The 21,249-nt window shown below is 38.1% G+C and overlaps 1 protein-coding gene across 3 annotated transcripts in view; it reads right to left on the minus strand.

Annotated features, from left to right (window-relative positions):
• Window positions 1-931: 931 nt before the first annotated feature.
• The window catches only part of Kif20b (kinesin family member 20B), a 57,184-nt gene continuing 36,866 nt past the window's right edge, over window positions 932-21,249 (minus strand). For all 3 annotated transcript variants that reach the window (XM_048438903.3, XM_085693802.2, XM_048438899.3), the window contains exons 25-32: window positions 18,380-18,535; window positions 13,910-14,086; window positions 11,143-11,253; window positions 8,228-8,425; window positions 6,715-6,816; window positions 6,210-6,360; window positions 4,588-4,730; window positions 932-1,163 (exon numbers count right to left, since the gene is read on the minus strand). In XM_048438903.3, the coding sequence (XP_048294860.3) occupies window positions 1,086-1,163; window positions 4,588-4,730; window positions 6,210-6,360; window positions 6,715-6,816; window positions 8,228-8,425; window positions 11,143-11,253; window positions 13,910-14,086; window positions 18,380-18,535 (1,116 nt within the window). In that variant the 3' untranslated portion in view covers window positions 932-1,085. The remainder of the gene's footprint in view (window positions 1,164-4,587; window positions 4,731-6,209; window positions 6,361-6,714; window positions 6,817-8,227; window positions 8,426-11,142; window positions 11,254-13,909; window positions 14,087-18,379; window positions 18,536-21,249) is intronic.

Here is a 21,249-nt window from a genome sequence, read left to right on the forward strand (position 1 = left end):
CTAAGACAAGTAAAAATGACTTAGAAACACTTCTCTTGCTATTTCAACTTTGCCGTCAGTCATCTGAGACTAGCTAGTCTCAGCTGCGAGTCCATCTCTGCACCCTAGCTCATCCACCCTAGACTTTAGTTCTACCTCAGGCACCTCTCCTAATGCTGATGGCAGCATTCTTAGCGAAGCAGCACTGCTCAGCCTGAAACTAAAGGGGAATGCTGCTTTTGTTTGCTTCAGAATGTTATTTTCCTGAATCAAAAAGTATGCTCGGGTTTCTTTCTGGCAGAGTGGCTGCTATGGTCGATGCCTATTGGGCTCCTCCAGTTTCCACTCCCCCTGCTATGCCTTCACTCCACAGCCAAACATGGAGTAGAGGTCTCAACTGTGGGTCACACCCTCACCTAGGATGGGGGGACAGGACGGGGACACTAACAGTCTCACACCTCAACAGATGGGACCCTGCTCCTACTCCTGGACTGTACCACCACTCAGAGAGAACTATCCCTGTGCAGGGCTTCAGTGAGGCCCTGAAGCAATGCAAACACAACATGGGCAGCGCCCCCTGTCCTGAAGAGTCCTAGGCTCTTACCCCAACCCCTTCAATGACAGACATGACGAAGTTATTAGGACTGGGAGTAAGGAGAGCGCTTAACACCCACAGACTAATTGGACATAAACATCCAATTAGAGAGATTACTTTAGAGCAGTGTGTGTGTGTGTGTGTGTGTGTGTGTGTGTGTGTGTGTGTGTGTTTATTCCACCTGCCACCAAGTGAAAGTCACTACCTGAGCTCAATCCCCAGGACCCACAAGGCAGGAGAGAATCAACTTCTATCGAGATCCCTGCTAGCTGCCTCTGACCTCTATATGTATTCTGTGGCAAGCACACAAACAATCACACACACAATAAAGAAAAATTTTAAAAGCCTTATAAAGTATATTGTTGACATATTTATTGTATTAAAGTCATATATAAAACATCAATCTATACAGAGGCATTTAACACATAATATATACAATTAACTTTTAAAACTTAAAATTTACAATGATTGTGAACATAAAATTGACATTGAAACAGTCTCCCAAAGCGATTTATTTGGCTGTTCTTGTTCGAAGTCGTCGTTTGAGAATCTGATGATCACTTTCTTTTACTTTCTGTTCCATTAAAATCTGAAATTAACAGTTTTTCAAACGTAAGTAAAAATAATTTCCTTATGAGTAATACGCTTATATGCTTAATCACTGACTAAAATATGTACATTAGAAATTCATTTTTCATCTTCTAAACAAATACATGTAAAAGAATACAGATTTGAGTGTTTTTTTTAAGAATACAGATTTTTTTTTAAGTAAATTTTATTAAATTATAAAAGTTTCCATTTCCGCCCCCCCTCCCAACACCCTCCCACTCCCCCCACTCCCCCCACTCCTCCCCCTCCGTTCCCCAGGGCAGTCAGGGTTTCCTGCCCTGTGGGAAGCTCCAGCTCCCTCCCCCTCCCTCCAGGTCCAGGAAGGCGAGCGTCCAAACAGACTGGATCCCGAAAATCCAGCATATGCAGAGGAAACAGGTCCCAGTGTCATAGTCAATGGCTTTTCAGAAAGACCCCGGGCCAGCCACAGTCAGAGAATCCGGCCAAATTCCGAGAATCTGGCTAGATCACGTCCTCGTTCAGTCCCAGTCCGACTGGCCCTGGTAAACTCTCATCAGATCCGTTCCCTAAGAGATTCATTCAACGTTACCTAATTCAAGAATTAAAGCAACCTATAGTCTACTGAATCCAATACAAGATCTAAACTTGAAATAATTACCAAAATATCTGTACACAAAGTGCTTCAAACCAATTTTAGGAAATCACCATTTATAGCAACAAGGGTGTAACGTGAGAGGGAAGCACACTCAGCAAAGACACAGGTTATCTGTAGACACAGGTATCTTTCTTCAGCCAAGAGGAGAAACCATACACTGCTTGGATGGTGACATGTAACTACTAGAACAGTATAGAAACAGCATGTTCTAACTAACCTGAAATCGTTCCAGCTGCCTTATGATATCAGCCTTAGGTTAGTTAACTACTATTGCAAAAACCAGTCTCTCTTCTTTGCCTTGGCCACTCTGTTAACATCCTTTAATTCTATTTCTACTTACATTTTCATCCACTGAGAAAATGAGGACAATGAATCAGAGTGACAACAACCTTCTTTTCTTAAAAAAGCCTAAAGGGCGGTGGTGGCGCACACCTTTAGTCCCAGCACTCAGGAGGCGGTGGCAGACAATCTCTGTGAGTTCAAGGCCAGCCTGGTCTACAAGAGCTATTTCCAGGACATGCTCAAAAGCTACAGAGAGACCCTGTCTGGAAAAAACAAGGGGGAAAAAAAAAGAGCCTAAATGAAGCCAGAGATGTGTGCACACATACCAATGATCCCAACCAGGCATGTGAGCACACACCGATGAGCCCAGCAACAGGGAGGTAGAGGCAAAAGGAATATTAAAAGTTTGAGGTCATCCTGGACCGCATAGTAAGAACGTGTCTCAAAAGTACAAAGAGGACTAGAGAGCCAGCTCAGTGGTTAAAAACATGCCGTGCTCACTACCCTCCAGCTTCAGGGGTTCCAGTGTTCGCTTCTGGCACCCAAGGGTAGTGCACACATGATGCATATCCATACATACATATAGACAAAATACTCATACACATTAAATACAAATAAATCTTAAGAAAAGAAAAACCTAGAAGGCTTATAGAGAAAAGGGTGAGAGAAAAATGGTGAAATATCAATTTTGTATTTCTAATAAGGTACATGGGCTCAGATTTATACAACTCTTATAAAAATGATAACACAAGGAAGAAGCTCTTAGAAGTAAATAAATTATTAATTGTGGTATATCTATTGATGGAAATATATTACTCTGTTGAAACTTCAAATGCCACTGCATGATACGTGTGTGTATGCGAGCATGCACATGCGCATGTGTGTGTATACATCTTATCGTGGTATTTAATTACTATAAGGCTAATATAAATCTGAGACCAAAAGTATAGCATCTGTCTTAAGAGAGTTACAGAAAGAAATTAAAATCATGTGTTGAATGGCACAACCATATCTGATAGGAATAGCAAAAGTCACAAAGCCAGCACACCTGCTTCAAAAAGAGCAAGCAAAGCTAAGCCACATAATGTCCAGCATGTTTTGGTTTTGACCTCCACCTGTTGCATACTTAGGGGACTTTTAATATTTGTACAATTTGGGGATATTGGATTGATGGAAAATTTCTTATGAATCATTTATACCTTCTCCCAGTAGTACTGCTTCTAAGCTTCTCCAGGACAGTCCTAAGCATACTTACTACCCCTGCCACTATTAGAGAAATATCCTTATATATTTGAAGGTCTTCCTTACACCCTGGAGGTTGTGAGGCACATAGAGAAGCCAGAGGTCTCTTTACGAGGCTCTGAGATATTCTTGAAACATCTGTCCCTGTACTTATTCAGGAACAAGATAATCAAAACAAAGTAAACTTTAAAAGGTCCTGAAGGGTTGGCCACAGATCAGACTGCAAGCCCCTTCCTACTATATACCCAGGTCATTATGTGGCATATAGGGCCACAAAATTAGATTAGCTGAAGTTACGTTGTCCTACACAGAGACTTATATTGATGAGCAAAGAATGAGAATTAAGAACTCCCTTTCTTAGAAAAGTTAGCACATGCAGAGCCATTGTGATGTCACATGAACAAAGAACAATAGAATGACAGGATTATATATATAAACAAAATCTATAAATACATGAAGTGCAAATACTGTATTGCACCAGAATTTAAAAACTCCAGCAGTTTTGGGCTAAGGACTTTTCTTGGGAAATCTTGTCTGGTCTGGCATCCCTGTAGTAACAAAAGTCACTAGCCTGAGAACAAGCTGTCATATGCCTCCAGATTCTTGAGTTATGGGGTTAACGCATAAAAATGGCTATAAAAGATAACTGTTTATCAAGGATAATTAAACTTGAGGGAAAATTATTGTGAAAGATAACTGTGTTCTGTCACATCATCTGTCAATGATGACTAAAAGATATGCAAGAGAAAGTAAAACACATGTCCCAAAATAAAAACGATATGACCTATGTTTTGGAACAACATGACTCTATCCCTGCTTACTGAATTCTGTATACCTAAATAAACATCTGGCTGCTAGTCAGGCAGGCAGCAGGATTCTCCAGACCACCCTGCCAGACTCACTTCTTCCCTCACCAACACCTTTCGTCTTCTCAGGACCTGCCAACTGCTGCGGCCGGCCCCAGAGCTGGAGAGACAGCTCAGAGGTTAAGAGCACTGCTGCTCTTTCACAGGACCTGGGTTCGATCCCAGCACCCACATGACAGCTCACAAACACCTGTGACTCCAGTGCCACAGGATCCAGCCCCCTCTTTATAACTTCCATAGGTACCAGGCATGCATGTGGTGCATAAACGTAATCAAAACACCCATACATGTTAAAAATAAAATGATTTAAAAAAATTAAAATCATAAAAGTCAAGGTTACAAATACTTTAGAATTTAAAAAAATGTTTTATACTGATGAAAACTAAATAGTAGCTTACCACTTGTCCAGATATGTCGATGGGAGATGAAATTTCATTTCTGTATAATTTCCGTTTGCCTTTTTTTGGCTGAGACACATTTTCTTTACTTACTTCTACAGCTGAGAACTTTGGAGAACTCATTGTTTCAATTATCTTTTTTGCTGTAAGTAAAAATGTTAATTCTTGTGTTAATTTTCTAACTGCAAAGGTTTGAAATTCTTAATGAAGAAAAAATAGAAATCAAGAAGAAAAACGGTGTACTATACAATGCTGACACGGCATGAATAAATAATTGATTAAAAATTCAATTAACATTTAACACGAAGAGGGAAGAAAAACAAGGAAGTAACAGTGAGACCCTGGCATCTTAAATGGCTTGGAGGTCTCCCCACAGCCAGGTCTATCTGTGGGACGCCTGCATTAAAAGCCAGGTGGTAAAGCCAGACCTGACGCATCCAACCTAGAAGAGGCAGGAAGAGCTCAAGTTTCAGACCAGCCTGTGCTATATTAGGAAAGCTGTCTCAAAAACTCAAAACACTAAATAAACCAAATAAATGAAAAAAGAAATAAAGTGGTAGATTTACTTTGATACTCATATATCAAGATGCTCATACGACATAATCACAAACCTTTTATATATGCATCTGCATGCGCCATGTGCATGCACACACACACACACACACACACACACAAAATTGTTAATAGTGGATAGATCTGAAGAAGTAGAGACTAGACATTTTTAAATTTCCTGCTGAGACATTAAAGGCACTCAATCACGAAAGTTTGACAACCTGCAGTTAGCCTTGACAAAGCACTCTCTGTTTCAATTCAACAATGATTTTAGCCTTTTCTTTCCCATCTCCCCCACTTCTGGTCTTTATCTTATTGCTGCCACTCAGATATTCCAACAAAACCTCTCCACCCACTCTCCTCTACCTAGAATTACATGTATACTTTATACTGTTCTCTATTCTACCAGCATTAAAACTATTCCCTCTAATGAATACACACATATGCATGTATACAGAAATACATAATACATATTTCAACAAAGACACAATACAACATGTCCACTTTATAGGTCACTGTCACTCCATGGGTCTCTGCATGAGTTCCTGCCCTAACATCCTTCAATGATGGACTGTGGTATCAAATTATAAGTCAATAAACCCTTTCCTCTAAGTTGATATGATATATAGGTGGATAGTTAATATTTACAGGTATGTAAGAAAAAACAAAATCATCACAAGGATACACAATACTAACAGTGATTACTTCCATAGGGTCAAAGAGTACAATTCTATATTTCTATGCCCACATCCCACTTCCTTCCTAAAGTTTCCCAGAATTCCTCACTATTATGAAAGGTTTTCTCTCTCCTTCAATAGTGTCCAACCACTTTATTTTACCTCTGCCATATTAAACAGCTTGCTCTATCTGAATAATTTACTTAAATGTGAGCCTTGCTACTCCAATACATAGTGAACACCCAGGCACATCATCTTCTCATCTGACTTTTCCCACAGTATCTAGGATAAGACAATGGCTGCCTGCTCTAGGCATTAGACTAGAGCATATGCAACTAGGCAATAGAAAGCACTCTACATGCATTAAAAAGATCATTTAACTTTTCCACAAACCTTTGGATTGAAGAATTGTTGGAGAATGTTGCAAGAAGTCTCCAAATTTCTGTAGTGTTCCCTCTCTTTTTTTAGAGGTCATATCTGCACTAACTGTAGGTGCCTGGCTCCGTAAAGAATATGTTTTCTTAGATGATGGACGTAAGGAAACCTAAGAAAAAAACACTTTCTGTCACTAATAATAAAAAACGTTACATGGAAGCAGTTATGGCCACAGTTAAATAAAGGAACTTGGGATTAAGTTTGTGTGTTAAGATCAAAGGGCTAAGCAACTGCATAATGAGTCTGATGCTAGAGCAAGCAGAAGTGACACAGGAAGAAATGCCCACAAGTGGGCAAATGCTAAAGGTATATCCAAAGGTGAATTACATATGTGTATGAATGGAAGATAAATTGAGTTGTAATTGGACACAACTAAATTTTGGAAAACTACTATTATATCTTACCTAGATACCCCCACTTTATCAAGTAAACTACAGAAACGTTAACTGGAGCAAGGACAAACCTTTTGATCCTTTTTCAAAGAAGAATTTCTATGTTCTGAAGCAGAGAACTGCACATTATTTCTGGGTGTAGAATTCTTCTTATTTTCACATTTCACCAAGTCCTAGAAGTAATAAATTTCAGCACTGTTTACTTTTGTGATAATAATTTCTTTAGACTCCAGAAGACTTGTCTATAAATGCTACATTACTAATTAGGATAATTTTTCTTAAACCGAGGTAGTTTGAGATAAAAAATTAATACCAATGTTAGAAGACGCAGCTTGGAAAGTTAAAGAGTAATCAAGGGAAGAAAAAAAAAAAGATGGCAACTGGACCATGTTATTTGGAGAGCTCAGTAAAAAGCTTCTGGGAGTATTTACTGGAACAGAATACAGCACTTTTATAGCACTGCTGAACAGATTTTCCCAAGTGCCAAAGGGCAGATTTATTATAACAATGAAGATGTAACAAAATCAGATAACATTACAACATTATAAAACTACAACAATCAGAAAATCTTTTCTGAGATACACATGAAGAACATATACCAGGGAAATAAATAAATTTTTATTTTAGCTTTCCCTTCTGAATGCTAGGGAAAAAATATACCAAGAAAAAAAATCAATGTAGCTCAGAAGATGATGACATTCAAATATTTTAATCATATTCAAAATATGTCTATAAAATAAATAAGCATACAGATGTCTTCAAAAAGCTAACCACTAAGACTCAAGGCACTCCAGGTATCACAGAGAAGCTATGCTCGCTAACGCCCACTCAGGGAATGTATTGCCTGACAGCCAGGAATGGCAACTACTAATTTTGCTCTTCCAGCAGCGTGAAAACACACTACTCTTTAAAGAAGTACAGGAAAGTTGGAGAAATTTTTTTTGGTCAAACATTTTAAGCTTAAAACAAGTAACTTTAAGGTACATACTACCATCAGAAAGAGAGAAAGCACTCATATGCTACTACTTTCGAGCAAACTGAGGATCAGAGGGCTAAGTGACTCACCACACCAATGGGGCTAAGATGCAATACCAAGTCTGGCAGCCCTACCCCCAAGGAGCTGCACTAACAAGTTATAAAACCTTTACCACTACTACATGAAGATCCAAATCCTAATATTGGCTGATGGAAAAAGAATTTATTTTCCAAAACTTCCCATGATCATAGACTTAAGATTTAGCTAAATGGCAAAGACACTGATCAAGCTAGTCTGTCATTTTAATTTCTCTAATTTCTTTATTGAACATTCCCCATCCCACTGGGGGTAACCTAACTAGTATGGTATAAACCAGTATACTAAAGTGTCTGGTAAAATTCACATTATCTGACCTACTAAAGATGAAATGAAGTAAGGAACGAACTAGTAAGCACAGCTTTCTGAGGACTATGAACCTCTTACATCATTCTTAAACATTCATAAGTTGTGATGATGGGTCTCTAGAATGAGCAGCAGACTTAACTATAACAACAACTGAGCCTAATAACAATATTGACTTGCTAAGTTCACCCATCAGGTAACTATACCTCCTCCATTTCATTACTTTTCCTCTTCCGTGCCTTGGGAATCTTAATTGTGACCGGTGTAGCACAGCCAGGGTGCTTCACTGCCATTCTGTTGGGTTGCAAAGGTGTAAACTGAATCTCCAATTCAGGTTTTGGAAACCGAGTGCTTTCCACATTTTCTGTTGACACTTCACAAGAGTCAAGAACTACTGATCCGCCCTACCAAAAAGAAAAAAAAAAAAAAAAAAGAAAGGGTCATTTATTTTTCTAACATGGATTTATAAATGACAACGAATTAATTTTCTCAAATTAACTAAATGCTATTCAAGACAATGACTTGAGAAAGATAAAGGACCATGCATTACCCAAATTTTTATGATCCTAAGAGCTTTATATTTAAAGGATTATTAGATCTCATTACAAAACCTGCCAAGTCAGAAACCTCCGAGGAAGAATTTGGTATTTCAAACAAGCACTCAAATTACAACAGATTTAACTCTAGCAACAAATTCTTTTTGACTTTTTTCATTTAGGAAAGGAGTCTTTTATTCTCCTTCTTTGATGATTCCCATGGCTACTAAACGTGACAAGAGAACATGGTAACGTGCAATCACAGAAAGCACCGTCACGTGCATCCTGCTCCCTTGCCCACTTGGGAAGTTTTCAGGATACTTTTCCTATTGAAAATGTCCCAAATCCAAACCCAGCCACTATAGTATAAGCTCAGATTATAAGCAGGGGTCACACATACATCTTTTCAAGTATCACTATACAAAATGAGTCACTGGGCTTTCAACCTCATTGACAGATTTTACACAAACAGTAAAACTACACCAAAGAGAAAGTCAAATTTGACTCCTGCAAAACCATGAAATAGACAATAACTGCTACAATTATCAATAGGAAACTAAAACCAAGAAATTTTAGGACAAATATATAAATTTATAGAGAAAGTAATGTTCCATCATAGTAACTGTGAAGGCCTATTCCACCTTGACTGGAGGTCAGAGTTTGAGCTTATTTTTGTTCTTTCAAAGTTGACAACAGGTACTTCTACACACCCTGACCTAGGGTGTGGTTACTTGGTGTTTTGGATATTAAGATGGCCCACAGAGGTGGAACTTCTTCTCCCTGACCAAAGGTCAGAGAATTCAAGCCTATTCCTGCTCCTTCTTTTAAGATAGGAGGTTAGAAATAAGGAGTGGCTGCCTACAGGATACTTGGTCTAGGGTGTGTTTGCTGCATATCCTGCCCAAAACATCAAAAGTTTTACTCAGGAAACAATGGTTTTGTGTCTCAAGTATTGATGTAAGCAACTCTTCTGGCTGTCCTTTGTGTCATGTTTTACATGCTTTAGCAATCTTTTGCCTTCTCAGCACCCCCCTTTGTATTGGGGTATAAAATAAAAGCATATGAAAATTGGAACATGGGTGGATTCAGTATTCAGTATACACTGAGTTGCCCTCTCGGTACTATCCTATGTCTCTGTGTTTCTTTCACATCTCTGCTTATCCTACCTAATGTTTCTAATCCACATGCCCCTACCCTGAAACATTATGAGCCCATCGTGGCTGGACCATGACAAAATGTCACCCCCCAAAATGCTTATGACATGTGACCAGAAAGAGAAGAGCAGAAAGAATGGAAAAGGTTTTTTTTTTGGGAGGGGGGGAGAATAAGAACAAAGTATAATAATGTCCATATAGAAATGGCACCACAAAAACAAACTTAAAAAAAATGGACACTGTCTATAAAGGGCTGAATGGGTGCCAAGCAGTTAAGGGTGCTTGTTCTTTCAGAGGGCTCAGGTTTGATGCCCAGTACCCACATGGTGCCTCACAGCTGTAACTCCCATTCCAGGGGATCTTCTAACCTCTGTGGGCACCAGTCATGCACATGGTACATAGATATACACACAGACAAAACACCCATACACATAAAATAAAAAATAATCTAAAAAAATTGCTGTATGGATCAACCTTAAACTGTTTCGCAAACTATTATTTGTATTAGTCACTAAAATCAAGACTAGAATACAAGAGAAAACCAACGTGTAATTTTCCGAGAATTAAAATCACTCCCATTCTCTAGTTACTAAGCTTCACTTCTCCTGCAAGCACAGCATGATACCATGTTCTCTAATTCACCCCCACAACATTCCAGGCAAAACACAATGTACCTTGGGGTTCCCTCTAAGACTCCCTCATGAGTAACATTACTCTCTAATAGGAACTTGTCTCCAATATTCCTAACTCCTTGCTGATGGCAATTATGTCTCAAAGTTCCCAATGCTAGGTAACTGTATTAAGTGTGTAAAGAAGAAATTTTGAAATAATTAAACTATTTTAGGTATCATAGAATATGAATTCAGTAATCCAATCTGAGGAATTCTATCTTAAACACAAAACCCAAAACCCAATTAAAAAAAAAAAATACAGTGAGTTCATGTGGCTATTAGAGGTTGGTGGTATTTACTACAACGGATACAGTTTCAAAAGAAAGTTTTGATATGAAAACAAATAATGACCTTTATTGTATCATTTATGAGGTAGTCTATTTCTGACCATCAATAGCACTCTAAAGAGTAATAAAAGCCAGTGAGATGATCTGAGCTTAGTCACCACAGACTACAGAAAGGTGGAAAAAGAGAATCAGCTTCACCAAGTTGTTCTCTGAAGCCCACATGTGCTGTGTGGCAAGCATACTGCCAATCCAAAAAAAGACTTTAAACTAAAAACAATTAAGTAAATAAGATAAATGTAATTTGGGGGTCTAATTTCTCAAGAGCCTCTACATTTCCTTCACATAGCTGAACATATACATAGCTAATTATGTAGCAAAGTACCTGTAAAACTTGATTACATTATACGTGCAAGTGCGGATGATTAATAGCAGGCGAAGAGAGCAAAAAACTGGTGGTATTATTGATTACCAACCTCTGCTGCATTCCTAGAAATTTCAAAACTTGTTGATTGAAGTTCAGTTTCAACTCCACCAAGATCAAATGAACCATTATGTTCAGGCTTGACACTCGTGGTTTGGTTTTCCTAAAATAAAAACATCAATTTTAATATGAAAATAAACACATATCATAGAATTTCAAAAATTAAGACTTGCACAGACTAATTATTAGAAATGCAGACTTCAATAAAGCACTTTTCATTTCTTCAACATTTTCATCTTTAGACTAGGGAAAGACTGGACATCTTACCAGCCTTTTGTGAGTCAGACACAGATGAGATTTGAAAAACTGAATCCACTTGCCATTCTACTTGTTCTGACTGTCTAGCTAAGTTTGAAAGAGTCACTTTTAGCAGGACATAGTGGTGAATGGTTGTGATCTGCATTCAGGAGGCTGGGGCAGGAGGATCAGGAGTTCAAGGTCATAGTAACACCCTACCTCAAAAATCTATTAAAAAAAAAACAACAGGCCTGATAGGGTGGTACAGCAGGTAAAAACTACTGTATCTCAGGCCTCATAGCCTAAATTCAATCTTTGGAAGTCATGCTAAAAGGAAAGAACTAGGAGCCCAAGGTTATCTTCTGACCTATGCAGTAAGTGTGGATTTGTCTGCATGGCCTCTATTTTCTGAACAGTGACACACCTAGCTATATTATTATTAGCTAGTTAAACGGCAGAGACAGAACTTGGCTGGAAATAGACCCTCAATTTTCCAAAAAATAATTCTTGAAAAACTATATGGCTTAGTAAGTAAAGACTCATATCACCAAGCCATAACAGACTGACGTTAAGTTTGATCCCATAACCTACACAGGAGAGGGCCCTATGGTTATCCTCTGGCCTCCACAAACATACTACGGTCTGTATGTGCGTGTGCATGCATACACATAAACACTAAAAAATAAATAAATATCTGTAAAATAAAAAAGTAAAACATCTAGAGGCTACTTAGTAATGCAACCACAGCCTTAAGAATAGAAAGAGAAAATGGTAAACAAATCTTTTCCTAAAAGTCATTCTTCTCCATGCCGGGAAGCTCATACCTGCTTTTAACTCAAGTTCTAGGGTACCAGACACCCTCTTCTGTGCATGTGCATATGCATGTGCACACACACACACACACACACACACACACACACACTTAAAAATAAAAATACAGCCAGGTGGTAGTGACACAAGCCTAAAATCCCAGCACTGGGAAAGCAGAGGCGAATGAATCTCTGTGAGTTTAAAAAAAAAAAAAAAAAAAAAAAAGCCATTTTCCTATAAGATCGGACATATTCCAAAACCTTACTTACATGACTCATAACGAAATATTACATGTTTAGTTTAATAAATTCTCATGTTTGTCTTAGCACAGCCATAAGAATAGTCCCATGTCACCTCTTTAGCACTGGCAAGTAACAGATTCCACTGCATTCACAATGAGGACAGAACCCAGGTGATAAGAACTGTACTAATTTCGTGAATCTAAGAAGACAGAGATCCCTATCTTATTGATTAGTTTATCTATTTTGAGATAAAGTGCCACTATGCAACCCTGCCAGGCCTAGAGCTTGCTATGTAGACCAGGCTAGCCTCAAACTCACATAAATCCACCTCTCCCTGTCCCCTTTCCCCGAGCTCCAGCATTGTGCTCCATACCTGGCACATTACTCATTTTAGATAGCTGAGAAATGCTCCAGTATTTCCCACAAGGATCCTATAATCATAGTTAGTGACTAGCACTCAACACCTAGTTTTCTAACTTCCTGTTCTGTGTTAATATTATTATATAGTATATTATAATATTATAAAGTATATTAGCATGATACTACCTCTTTTTATAGGAAGGTTTTCTTGCCTAATAATCACTAATGTATAACACACATAAACATATACACCACATGCATGAAATCTGGTTCTACAACCCAAGCAGGCCTTGATCTTGCAATCCTTCCACCTCAGTTTCTAAAATGCCAAGAATTCTGGTATGCACAACCATGCCTGACTAGAACAGCAGATTTGCCTGTTCTGCAGTACTTTGAACTGAATCCAGAACTTTGTACAGACAAGTCAAGCCTTCCACCTTGAGCTACACATTCCCCAGACTTATTTATTCAGAAAGTCTAGCTTGAAATGTGCCCCGACTCTGTTTATCAGAATGTCGCTATCCACAAAAGCACAAGCTTGCCATTTAGGACTTTCAACACCACCTACAACTCACAGTGCCTCCCCATCACTAGACTTACTTTAAAAACATTTTGTATCTTCACATACTAAACTTAAGAGTTGGCTGGACTGGGTGCATTGGTGGTACACGCCTCTAATCTCAGCAATGACAGGTATATCTCTGAGTTCCAGGACAGCTAGAGCTAAAATGAAACCACCTCAAGTTGGCTTTAGTTAATTAATTAATTTCATTATATTAAGGGAGGTTCAATTCTGTAAGTGTCACTAAAACTTCAAGCTCAACTACATTTCTACAACTCCAGGATGAAGATTAAGATCATCCTAAATTGTAGACTTCCTAATTATTTTAATCTGGGAAGCATGAACAAGCTATTGAGAGAAAAATGCTGTTTTGGTCATTGATGAATCAACTATAATGATAAACCAGAAAATTCAAAAACCATGAAAAATGATATAAAAAATGTTCAAGCTTTTGGTTCTGCCTGATATACTGAGTAAATAAAGTTGAAAAGTAATCCTAAAGAAGTATTATCTCAACAAGGAAATACAGAAAGAATAAGTGCACTGACTGGCCCCGTGCTCTCCGCTGCAGCCCTCTTCAGCTGCTGGATCTCCTCGTCCTTGTGCTTGCTGCTGGAGAGCAGCGCCTTCATCTGCGCCTCCACGGCAGTGACCAGCTGGTCCCGCTCCTCTCTCCACTTCTGAAGGTCAGCAGTTTTCTCTGCCAGTTGTGCTGTCAGGGTTTCCTAGTCAACAAGCACAAACGATAATGAAGTAAAATGATGTAGGCAAGAAGATACCAAAAACGGAACCCACCACCTTGGTCCCTAACTTAAAAAATTAATCTAAAACTTTTAACATAAATTTTTATAATGAATCTAAAAATGCATTAAAATTTGCATTAAATATAACATGTTGAGCATAGAATATACTATGCATTTGTGTGTAGATGAAATGCTTATAAAATATAAAATAACATTTATTAAATACTCATGTCAGGAGTGGTGGCCCACATCTTTAATCCTAACACTCACGAAGCATCAGCGGGTGGATCTCTGAGTGTCCCTGGCTAGCCTGGTCTACATAGTGAATTCCAGGCTGCCCAAGGCTACATAATGAGACCTTGACTCAAAATAAATGAATATCTAAATACCATATTTATTTTTAGCTCGCCTTCAAAAGAATCAATTACTGGCAATTCCTTTTAATAAATAATTATAGCTATAGCATCTCAAAACATTTCCAACAATATTCAAATACTAAAAGAATAAAATTACAGCAAAACAAATGTCACAACTGATAGTTACTTAACATAGAAAAATAATATAAAAAGCTGAACAGACAGCTCAGCAGTTAAGCTGCTCTTCCAGAGGACAAGCACTCACAGGGGAGCTCATGACTATCTGTAACTCTAGTTTCAGGGGATGCAACACACTCTGTGGCCTCTGCAGGTACCAGGTACACACATACAGTACACAGACATACATGAAGAATACCTATATTCATAAAATGCAAATAACAAAAAAATTAACTAGAAGAAAAATGAACATTTAACATTAAGTAATTTGTAGTAGGTTCAAACAAGAATGAAATGGTGTTAAAGAAAACATATGGCAAATCTAAACGTGGAAACCGCTAGCATCTTCAGAGACTAAACTGGAGACAGTGGAAGCAGCTATGATTAAGAGGTAAGTTAAGTTCGGGCGGTGGTGGCCCAAGCCTTAAATCCCAACACACAGGAGGTAGAGGAAGCAGATCTCTATGAGCTAGTTCCAGAACAGGCTCCAGAGCTACAGAGAAACCCTGTCTCAGAAAACAAAAAAAACAAAAAAAAAAAAAACTAAAAAAAAAAACAAAAAAACAAACCCCACAGCCTGTTATCCTTCCCCCAAAATAAAAACATTCACAAATACTTCTTATGAGAGAGAGAGAGAGAGAGAGAGAAAGAGAGAGAGGTATGTTAACACTGAATGTTTCTAGTTTTAATTGCAAAGAAAATAGGAACCTTTGCAGAACAGAACAATGTCCAGAGCCCACTATAAGGTGTTTTCTTCCAGGAAGAGAGAATGCAGCCAGAAGGCCAGAACCACAACTGAGAATAGCCTCAGACATTTTGCACTTTCTAGAACAAGCACTTTAAAGAGGAGAAAAAGTTGTCAAAAGTTCTGTGAAATACATCAATAGCATTACCAAAGGAAGGGAGGCAGTGGTAAAACCTTTTCCTCTTGGCACATCACCAGAGCAGTAAGAAAAAAAAAAAAAGAAAGAAAGAAAAAGAGTTTTAAAAAGTCCTATGAAGTCTGCAGCTTCTATGCCCTCTCTGAAGTACACCCTGGGAACCCAGAGAAAGTGTCACAAGCTACGCCCTGAAACGTATCTTACAGGACACTGTTAATCAGAAGAAAAGAACTTTAAATAGATAAAGTATCCTTAAAAAATAAAAGAAAGCATTCGCTAGTTGAAAAGAAAAGACGGAGAAAGGTAGGGAAAGAAAGAAGGAAGAAGAAAGGAGTGCCAAATCCAACCTGAGTAGACAATATAAACATTAGCTAAATAACCAAAAGAGGAAAAATAACAAATTCAAAAGAGAAAATTTTAAGTTGAAAAGGTAGATAATACATTAAACATCACTAAAATAGGAAGACAATAAAACAATTTAAATAAACATAATATATACTGAGCAATAAGACTTGAGCAATAATATAGTTTCCCAACTAAAAACTCACAAATCCAGATGGATTCGAAACTGAATTCTACCAGACTTTTAAATGAGAACTTTCACTATAGGGTTGGAGAGATGTTCAGCGGTTAAGAAATTTGCCAGATTCCATTCCAGGACCAACATGGTGGCTCGCTACTATTGTTAACAGTAATTCTAGGAGACTGCTGCCCTTTTCTGATTCCACAGGTAAGAAAATGCATGTGGAGCACATACAGACACACAGGCAAAGCATGCACACACACACACACACACACACACACACACACACACACAGACAAAAAACTTTTAAGTGTAAACTGAGTACAGGTACCTGAGGCAACATCAGAGGCATCAGATCCCCCTGCAACTAGAGTTACAGGGAGGGAGTTTTGAGTTGCCAAGTGGATGCTGGGACTTGAATTCACATCCTCTACAAGAGCACTACGTGCCTTAACCATTAAACCATCTCTTCAGTCCTCATAAACCTAGAAGGAAAGTCAGAAGAGAGACAGACAGGCAGACAGACAGATCACATGTACTAATGCTCCATAAACTGTCTACAGGATAGAAAGAGGAATGCTGTCACACAGCCAGCATCATACTCATACCAAAGCCAAACAAGGACCAAAAAAAACACTTACAGAATAATTTCCCTAGTGAACATGGATGCAGAAATTCTAAGTTCATTATTTATAATCCAAATTCTACTTCATATAAAAAAAATAACTTCACTATTACCAAATAGGATCAATTCCTGGGGTATAGGAGTAGGTTAGTATACAAAAATCAACAAATGCAATAAATCACACTAACAGATTCACATAGATCACATGACCATCAATAAATCCAGGGGGAAAAAAGTGACAAAATTCAACCCTTAATGATAAAAGCCAGGAATAAAAGGATCATGCCTCAACATAACAAACCACATGATAAGCCTATAGCCAACACTATACTAAATGGCAGAAATGTAAACCATTTGATATAAATAAGAGACAAAGGTATCCACTTTTCCACTCTTATTCAATGTAAGACTAGATATTATAGTGCAATAGTCAAGATAAGTAAGATAAAAACAGGAAAAGATGTTAAACTATTTTGATTAGCAAACAATATGATTCTATACATAAAAACTATACAGAAAAGTCTTAGAACTGATCAATATCTTGAGCAAAGTAACATACAAAATGAATAAAACTCAGTAGCTTCTGCATATACCAATGATAAACATATTGAAAAACAGAAACCAGAAAAAAAAATTCTGTTTACAATGGTTTTAACGAAAAACAAAATACCTAAAAAGAAATCTAACCAAGGAAGTGAAAGCCCTCTGCAATGAAAATTTTAAAACATCAAAGAAAATGAAGACACTAGAACACAAAAGGACCTCCTCTTCAAGTATTAGAAGAATATAGTAAAGCACCCATCACCAAAAATAATCTACACAAGTCTAATGACACTCTTCACAAAAACTCAATCCTAAAATTCACACTGAACTACAAAAGAGTCGAGATAACCAAAGCAATCCTGAGCAAAAAGAACAACACTGGAGACATCCCAATCTCAAGTCATACTACAAAGCACCATAAAAACAGCATGATACTCACCTAACAACAGACATGTATTTCCACAAGGAATAGAAAAGAGGACACAGACAAACTCACACAGCTACAGACACCTTATTTTTTGACATAAAGCAAAACACAATGGACAAAGTCAGCCATATTAGCACATGGTACTGGAAAATCTGGACAGCGAAACGTAGAATAAAAATGCCAAGATCCTATCTTTCTCGCCCTGCACAAAATAAACTCAAAGTGGATCAAAAGGTCTAAAGTTCTGAAACTGTTGGAGGAAAACACACTAAGATAGAAGCCTTGGTAAAATCCTTCTCCGTTAGTTCAGGAAAAAAAAATCTCAAGAACTAACAAAAGGGATTCCAAAAAAATAAAAAGCTTCTATTCAGAAAAGGAAATAATAAGGTGAAGAAAGAAAATGTAGAATCTTTGCTAGCTATACATCTTATTACTATCTAGACCAAAAAAAAAAAAAACCTCAAAATATTAAACACCAAATAAATAAATAAAAAATAAAACATTTGGGCTCATGAGAACACACAATTTGAAACATGAAATACTGATGGTCATGACAATTGTTAAATAGCCTTAACAATCAGGAAATACAAGTAAGAAAAGCTAGGGAAACATAAGAGTGAATGTCATGATCAAATGGGAAGGGGATACCTTACAAAAAGACAACCTGCCCACAAAAAGAATTCTAGTAGCTTTAACAAACCAAGGAAAAAGATGAACTATATTTAAGCATCAGTGCTACCAACCACTTCATTCTGCAGCTTTAAACAGCGCTCCCTGTCTTCAGCATATTTTTTCATTTCTCTGTTTCGTAGATTTTCAGCTTCTTTTGCTTGAGTGGTAAGGATGGCCTTTTCTTCTAACCACTTCTTTCTATCAGCTTGATATTTCTCTTCAGATTCCTAAAGTAAAGATGATAAAAGCTATTTTCACATGGCTAAGTAGTAAGTTTCAATATTTTCATGCAATCCACCCATTAGCTTTTTTGTTGTTGTTGTTGTTGTTTTTCAAGACAGGGTTTCTCTGTAGCTTTGGAGCCCATCCTGGAACTAGCTCTTGGGAGACCAGGCTGGCCTCGAACTCACATAGCTCCGCCTGCCTCTGCCTTGCGAGTGCTGGGATTAAAGGTGTGTGCCACCACTGCCCAGCTATACTTTCTAAAACACATCCCAGTACTCTGGAGGTAGAGGCAGGCGGATCTCTGTGAGCTCAAGGACAGCCTGGTCTACAAGAGCTACTTTTAGGACAGGCGCCAGGCACCAAAGCTACACAGAGAAACCCTGTCTCAAAAAACAAACAAACAAACAAAAAAATCTGTAGACTGAGGTCACAAAACAATCCCACACCAGGTTGGAATTATGATTAATAAAAGGGTTATATTTGGGGGAAAACTTACAAATCACTGTCCTAGACAACAGTCCTCTGCGTGACCAGGAACAGAGCCTAGTAGCTGGAAGCAGAGCCAGAAGCAAGCAGGAGCAGGGCTACTATTGCATTTTAAAGCAAAAGAGACCACGCCCAAGTGGGCTGGTATCTTAAAAGCTATTGGCTGAAGGAGCAGAAGGCACTCCGAAAGCAAAAATCAAACAGGTGTTTTTATTAAATAATAACAACATGAATTTATTTCCGATTTTTGTTTGTTTTGCTTTTTGAGACTGGGTGTCTCTGTATAGCTTTGGAGCCTGTCCTGGAACTTGCTTTGTAGACCAGGTTGACTTCAATCTCACAAATATTCGCCTGCTTTTGCCTCCCCAGTATTATTTCAGATTTTAAACTGGTATAGGAGGGTCTTCTTTCTATGTGTTGCTTTCATTGGTTGAATAAAGAAAACTGCCTTGGCCTTTTGATGGGACAAAATTTAGATAGGCGGAAAAAAGAGAACTGGATGCTGGGAGGAAGGAGAGAGGCAGAGAGCAGCCCGCCATGAAGCTGTCAGGTCAGACATGCTGAATCTTTCCCAGTAAATCACAAGCTCGTGGTGACACACAGATTACCAGAAATGAGCTGAATCAAGATGTGAGAGTTAGCCAATAAGAGGCAAGAACTAATGGGCCAGGCAGTGTTTAAATGAATACAGTTTCCGTGTAATTATTTCAGGTGTAAACTAGCCAGGTGGCCAGGCACCAGGAATGCAGCCCGCAGCTCCTTCTACAACATTAAACAGAAACATTAACTGACTTGCTTTCACTTATGAACAATATTTTCCTATGAAGTTCCGTAAGACAAACTAAACAACTGACGTTTCTGTAAGAGTTACAGTGACTCTAGTCAATAGTACTAAATGGAGGTGGGAAGGGACGACTGACACCTGGTCTGTGACAGTCACTGCAGATTGTACAGTTCAAAAATAAATGCAGAATGACAAATAACTTGGATAATCTGTTAAAGAAATATTCAGAAACGATGGTCAGAGAATATAGAAAAGTGATTTTCAAACTGAATCCCATAGTTTTTTGTGCTCCCAGCAATCTAATTGGAGACAATGAAAATCAAAAGAAAACTCTAAATCCAAAACAAGAGAACAGTACTCCATATCAAAATCAAAGTATCAAAATATCTGAGAAAAATGCAAACACAGCAACAATCTTAATATGGCTGCTGTATTTCTGTTTGTCACAATGGATAATTTGTTTTAGTTGCTTTTGAATTTTTCACACTCTAAAATCTATAGTCATTACAAAGAAAAAGTAACCTTTCTATTATTTATGGTAAATAACTCAGGACACATGACCTTAATCCCAGAACTTGGAAGGCAGAGGCAGGTGGATCTCTGTGAGTTCATAGTTAGCCTGGTCTATAGTGAGTTCCAGAGCTACATAGTGAGACCCTGGGATTAAAGGCATGCACCACCACCACCTGGCAATTTTTTTGTATAAGGTTATTTTTTTTTGTATAAATATTCTGTCTGTGTGTATGCTGCAGGCCAGAAGAGGGCACCAGACCTTATCATAGATGGCTGTGAGCCACCATGTGGTTGCTGGGAATTGAACTCAGGACCTTTGGAAGAGCAGGCAAAGCTCTTAACCACTGAGCCATCTCTCCAGCCCCACAAATATAAAATAAGATTTCTTGTATGTAGCATATGTTCATGTTTCAATGTTCAGATGTACAAGTCTATTCCAATCAGTAATCAAATATGGAAAAAAATATCAATAATCAAAATAAGTCTCTCAATGGCCACCTTCTCCCGTGCAATACTTGCTAGGTAAGAAGTGGAACAGAAAACAGTGACAACTCGATAATTACTTACACATTATCAGGGAGTGGGCTAAAGGACTAGCGGCAAAATCTTGTCACCTCAAAAATAGACCTAGAATCCAAGCTTTAAAATAATTATACATGGTGGCAGACATCTGCAATCCCAACACTCCCGTGGCAAAATATGAGGCAAAGATAGAATTATCACAAATTAATGAACCAGCTAGTCTCAAGAAGTTGCTTGGTAGCAAAAATGAGAGTCTGCCTCAACAACTGCTGAAAGTTGTCCTCTGACTTCCAGCATGCTGTGGAATGCACACATGCACAAAGTTAATTACAAACATAAAATTGAGGACACAATCATTGTGATTTCGTTGGCTCATAATAAATTATGTCTTGGGAATTTTTCCCCAGGATA

This window comes from Myodes glareolus, chromosome 7, assembly GCF_982192425.1.
Source record: "Myodes glareolus chromosome 7, mMyoGla1.1, whole genome shotgun sequence".
Lineage (NCBI taxonomy): Eukaryota > Metazoa > Chordata > Mammalia > Rodentia > Cricetidae > Myodes > Myodes glareolus.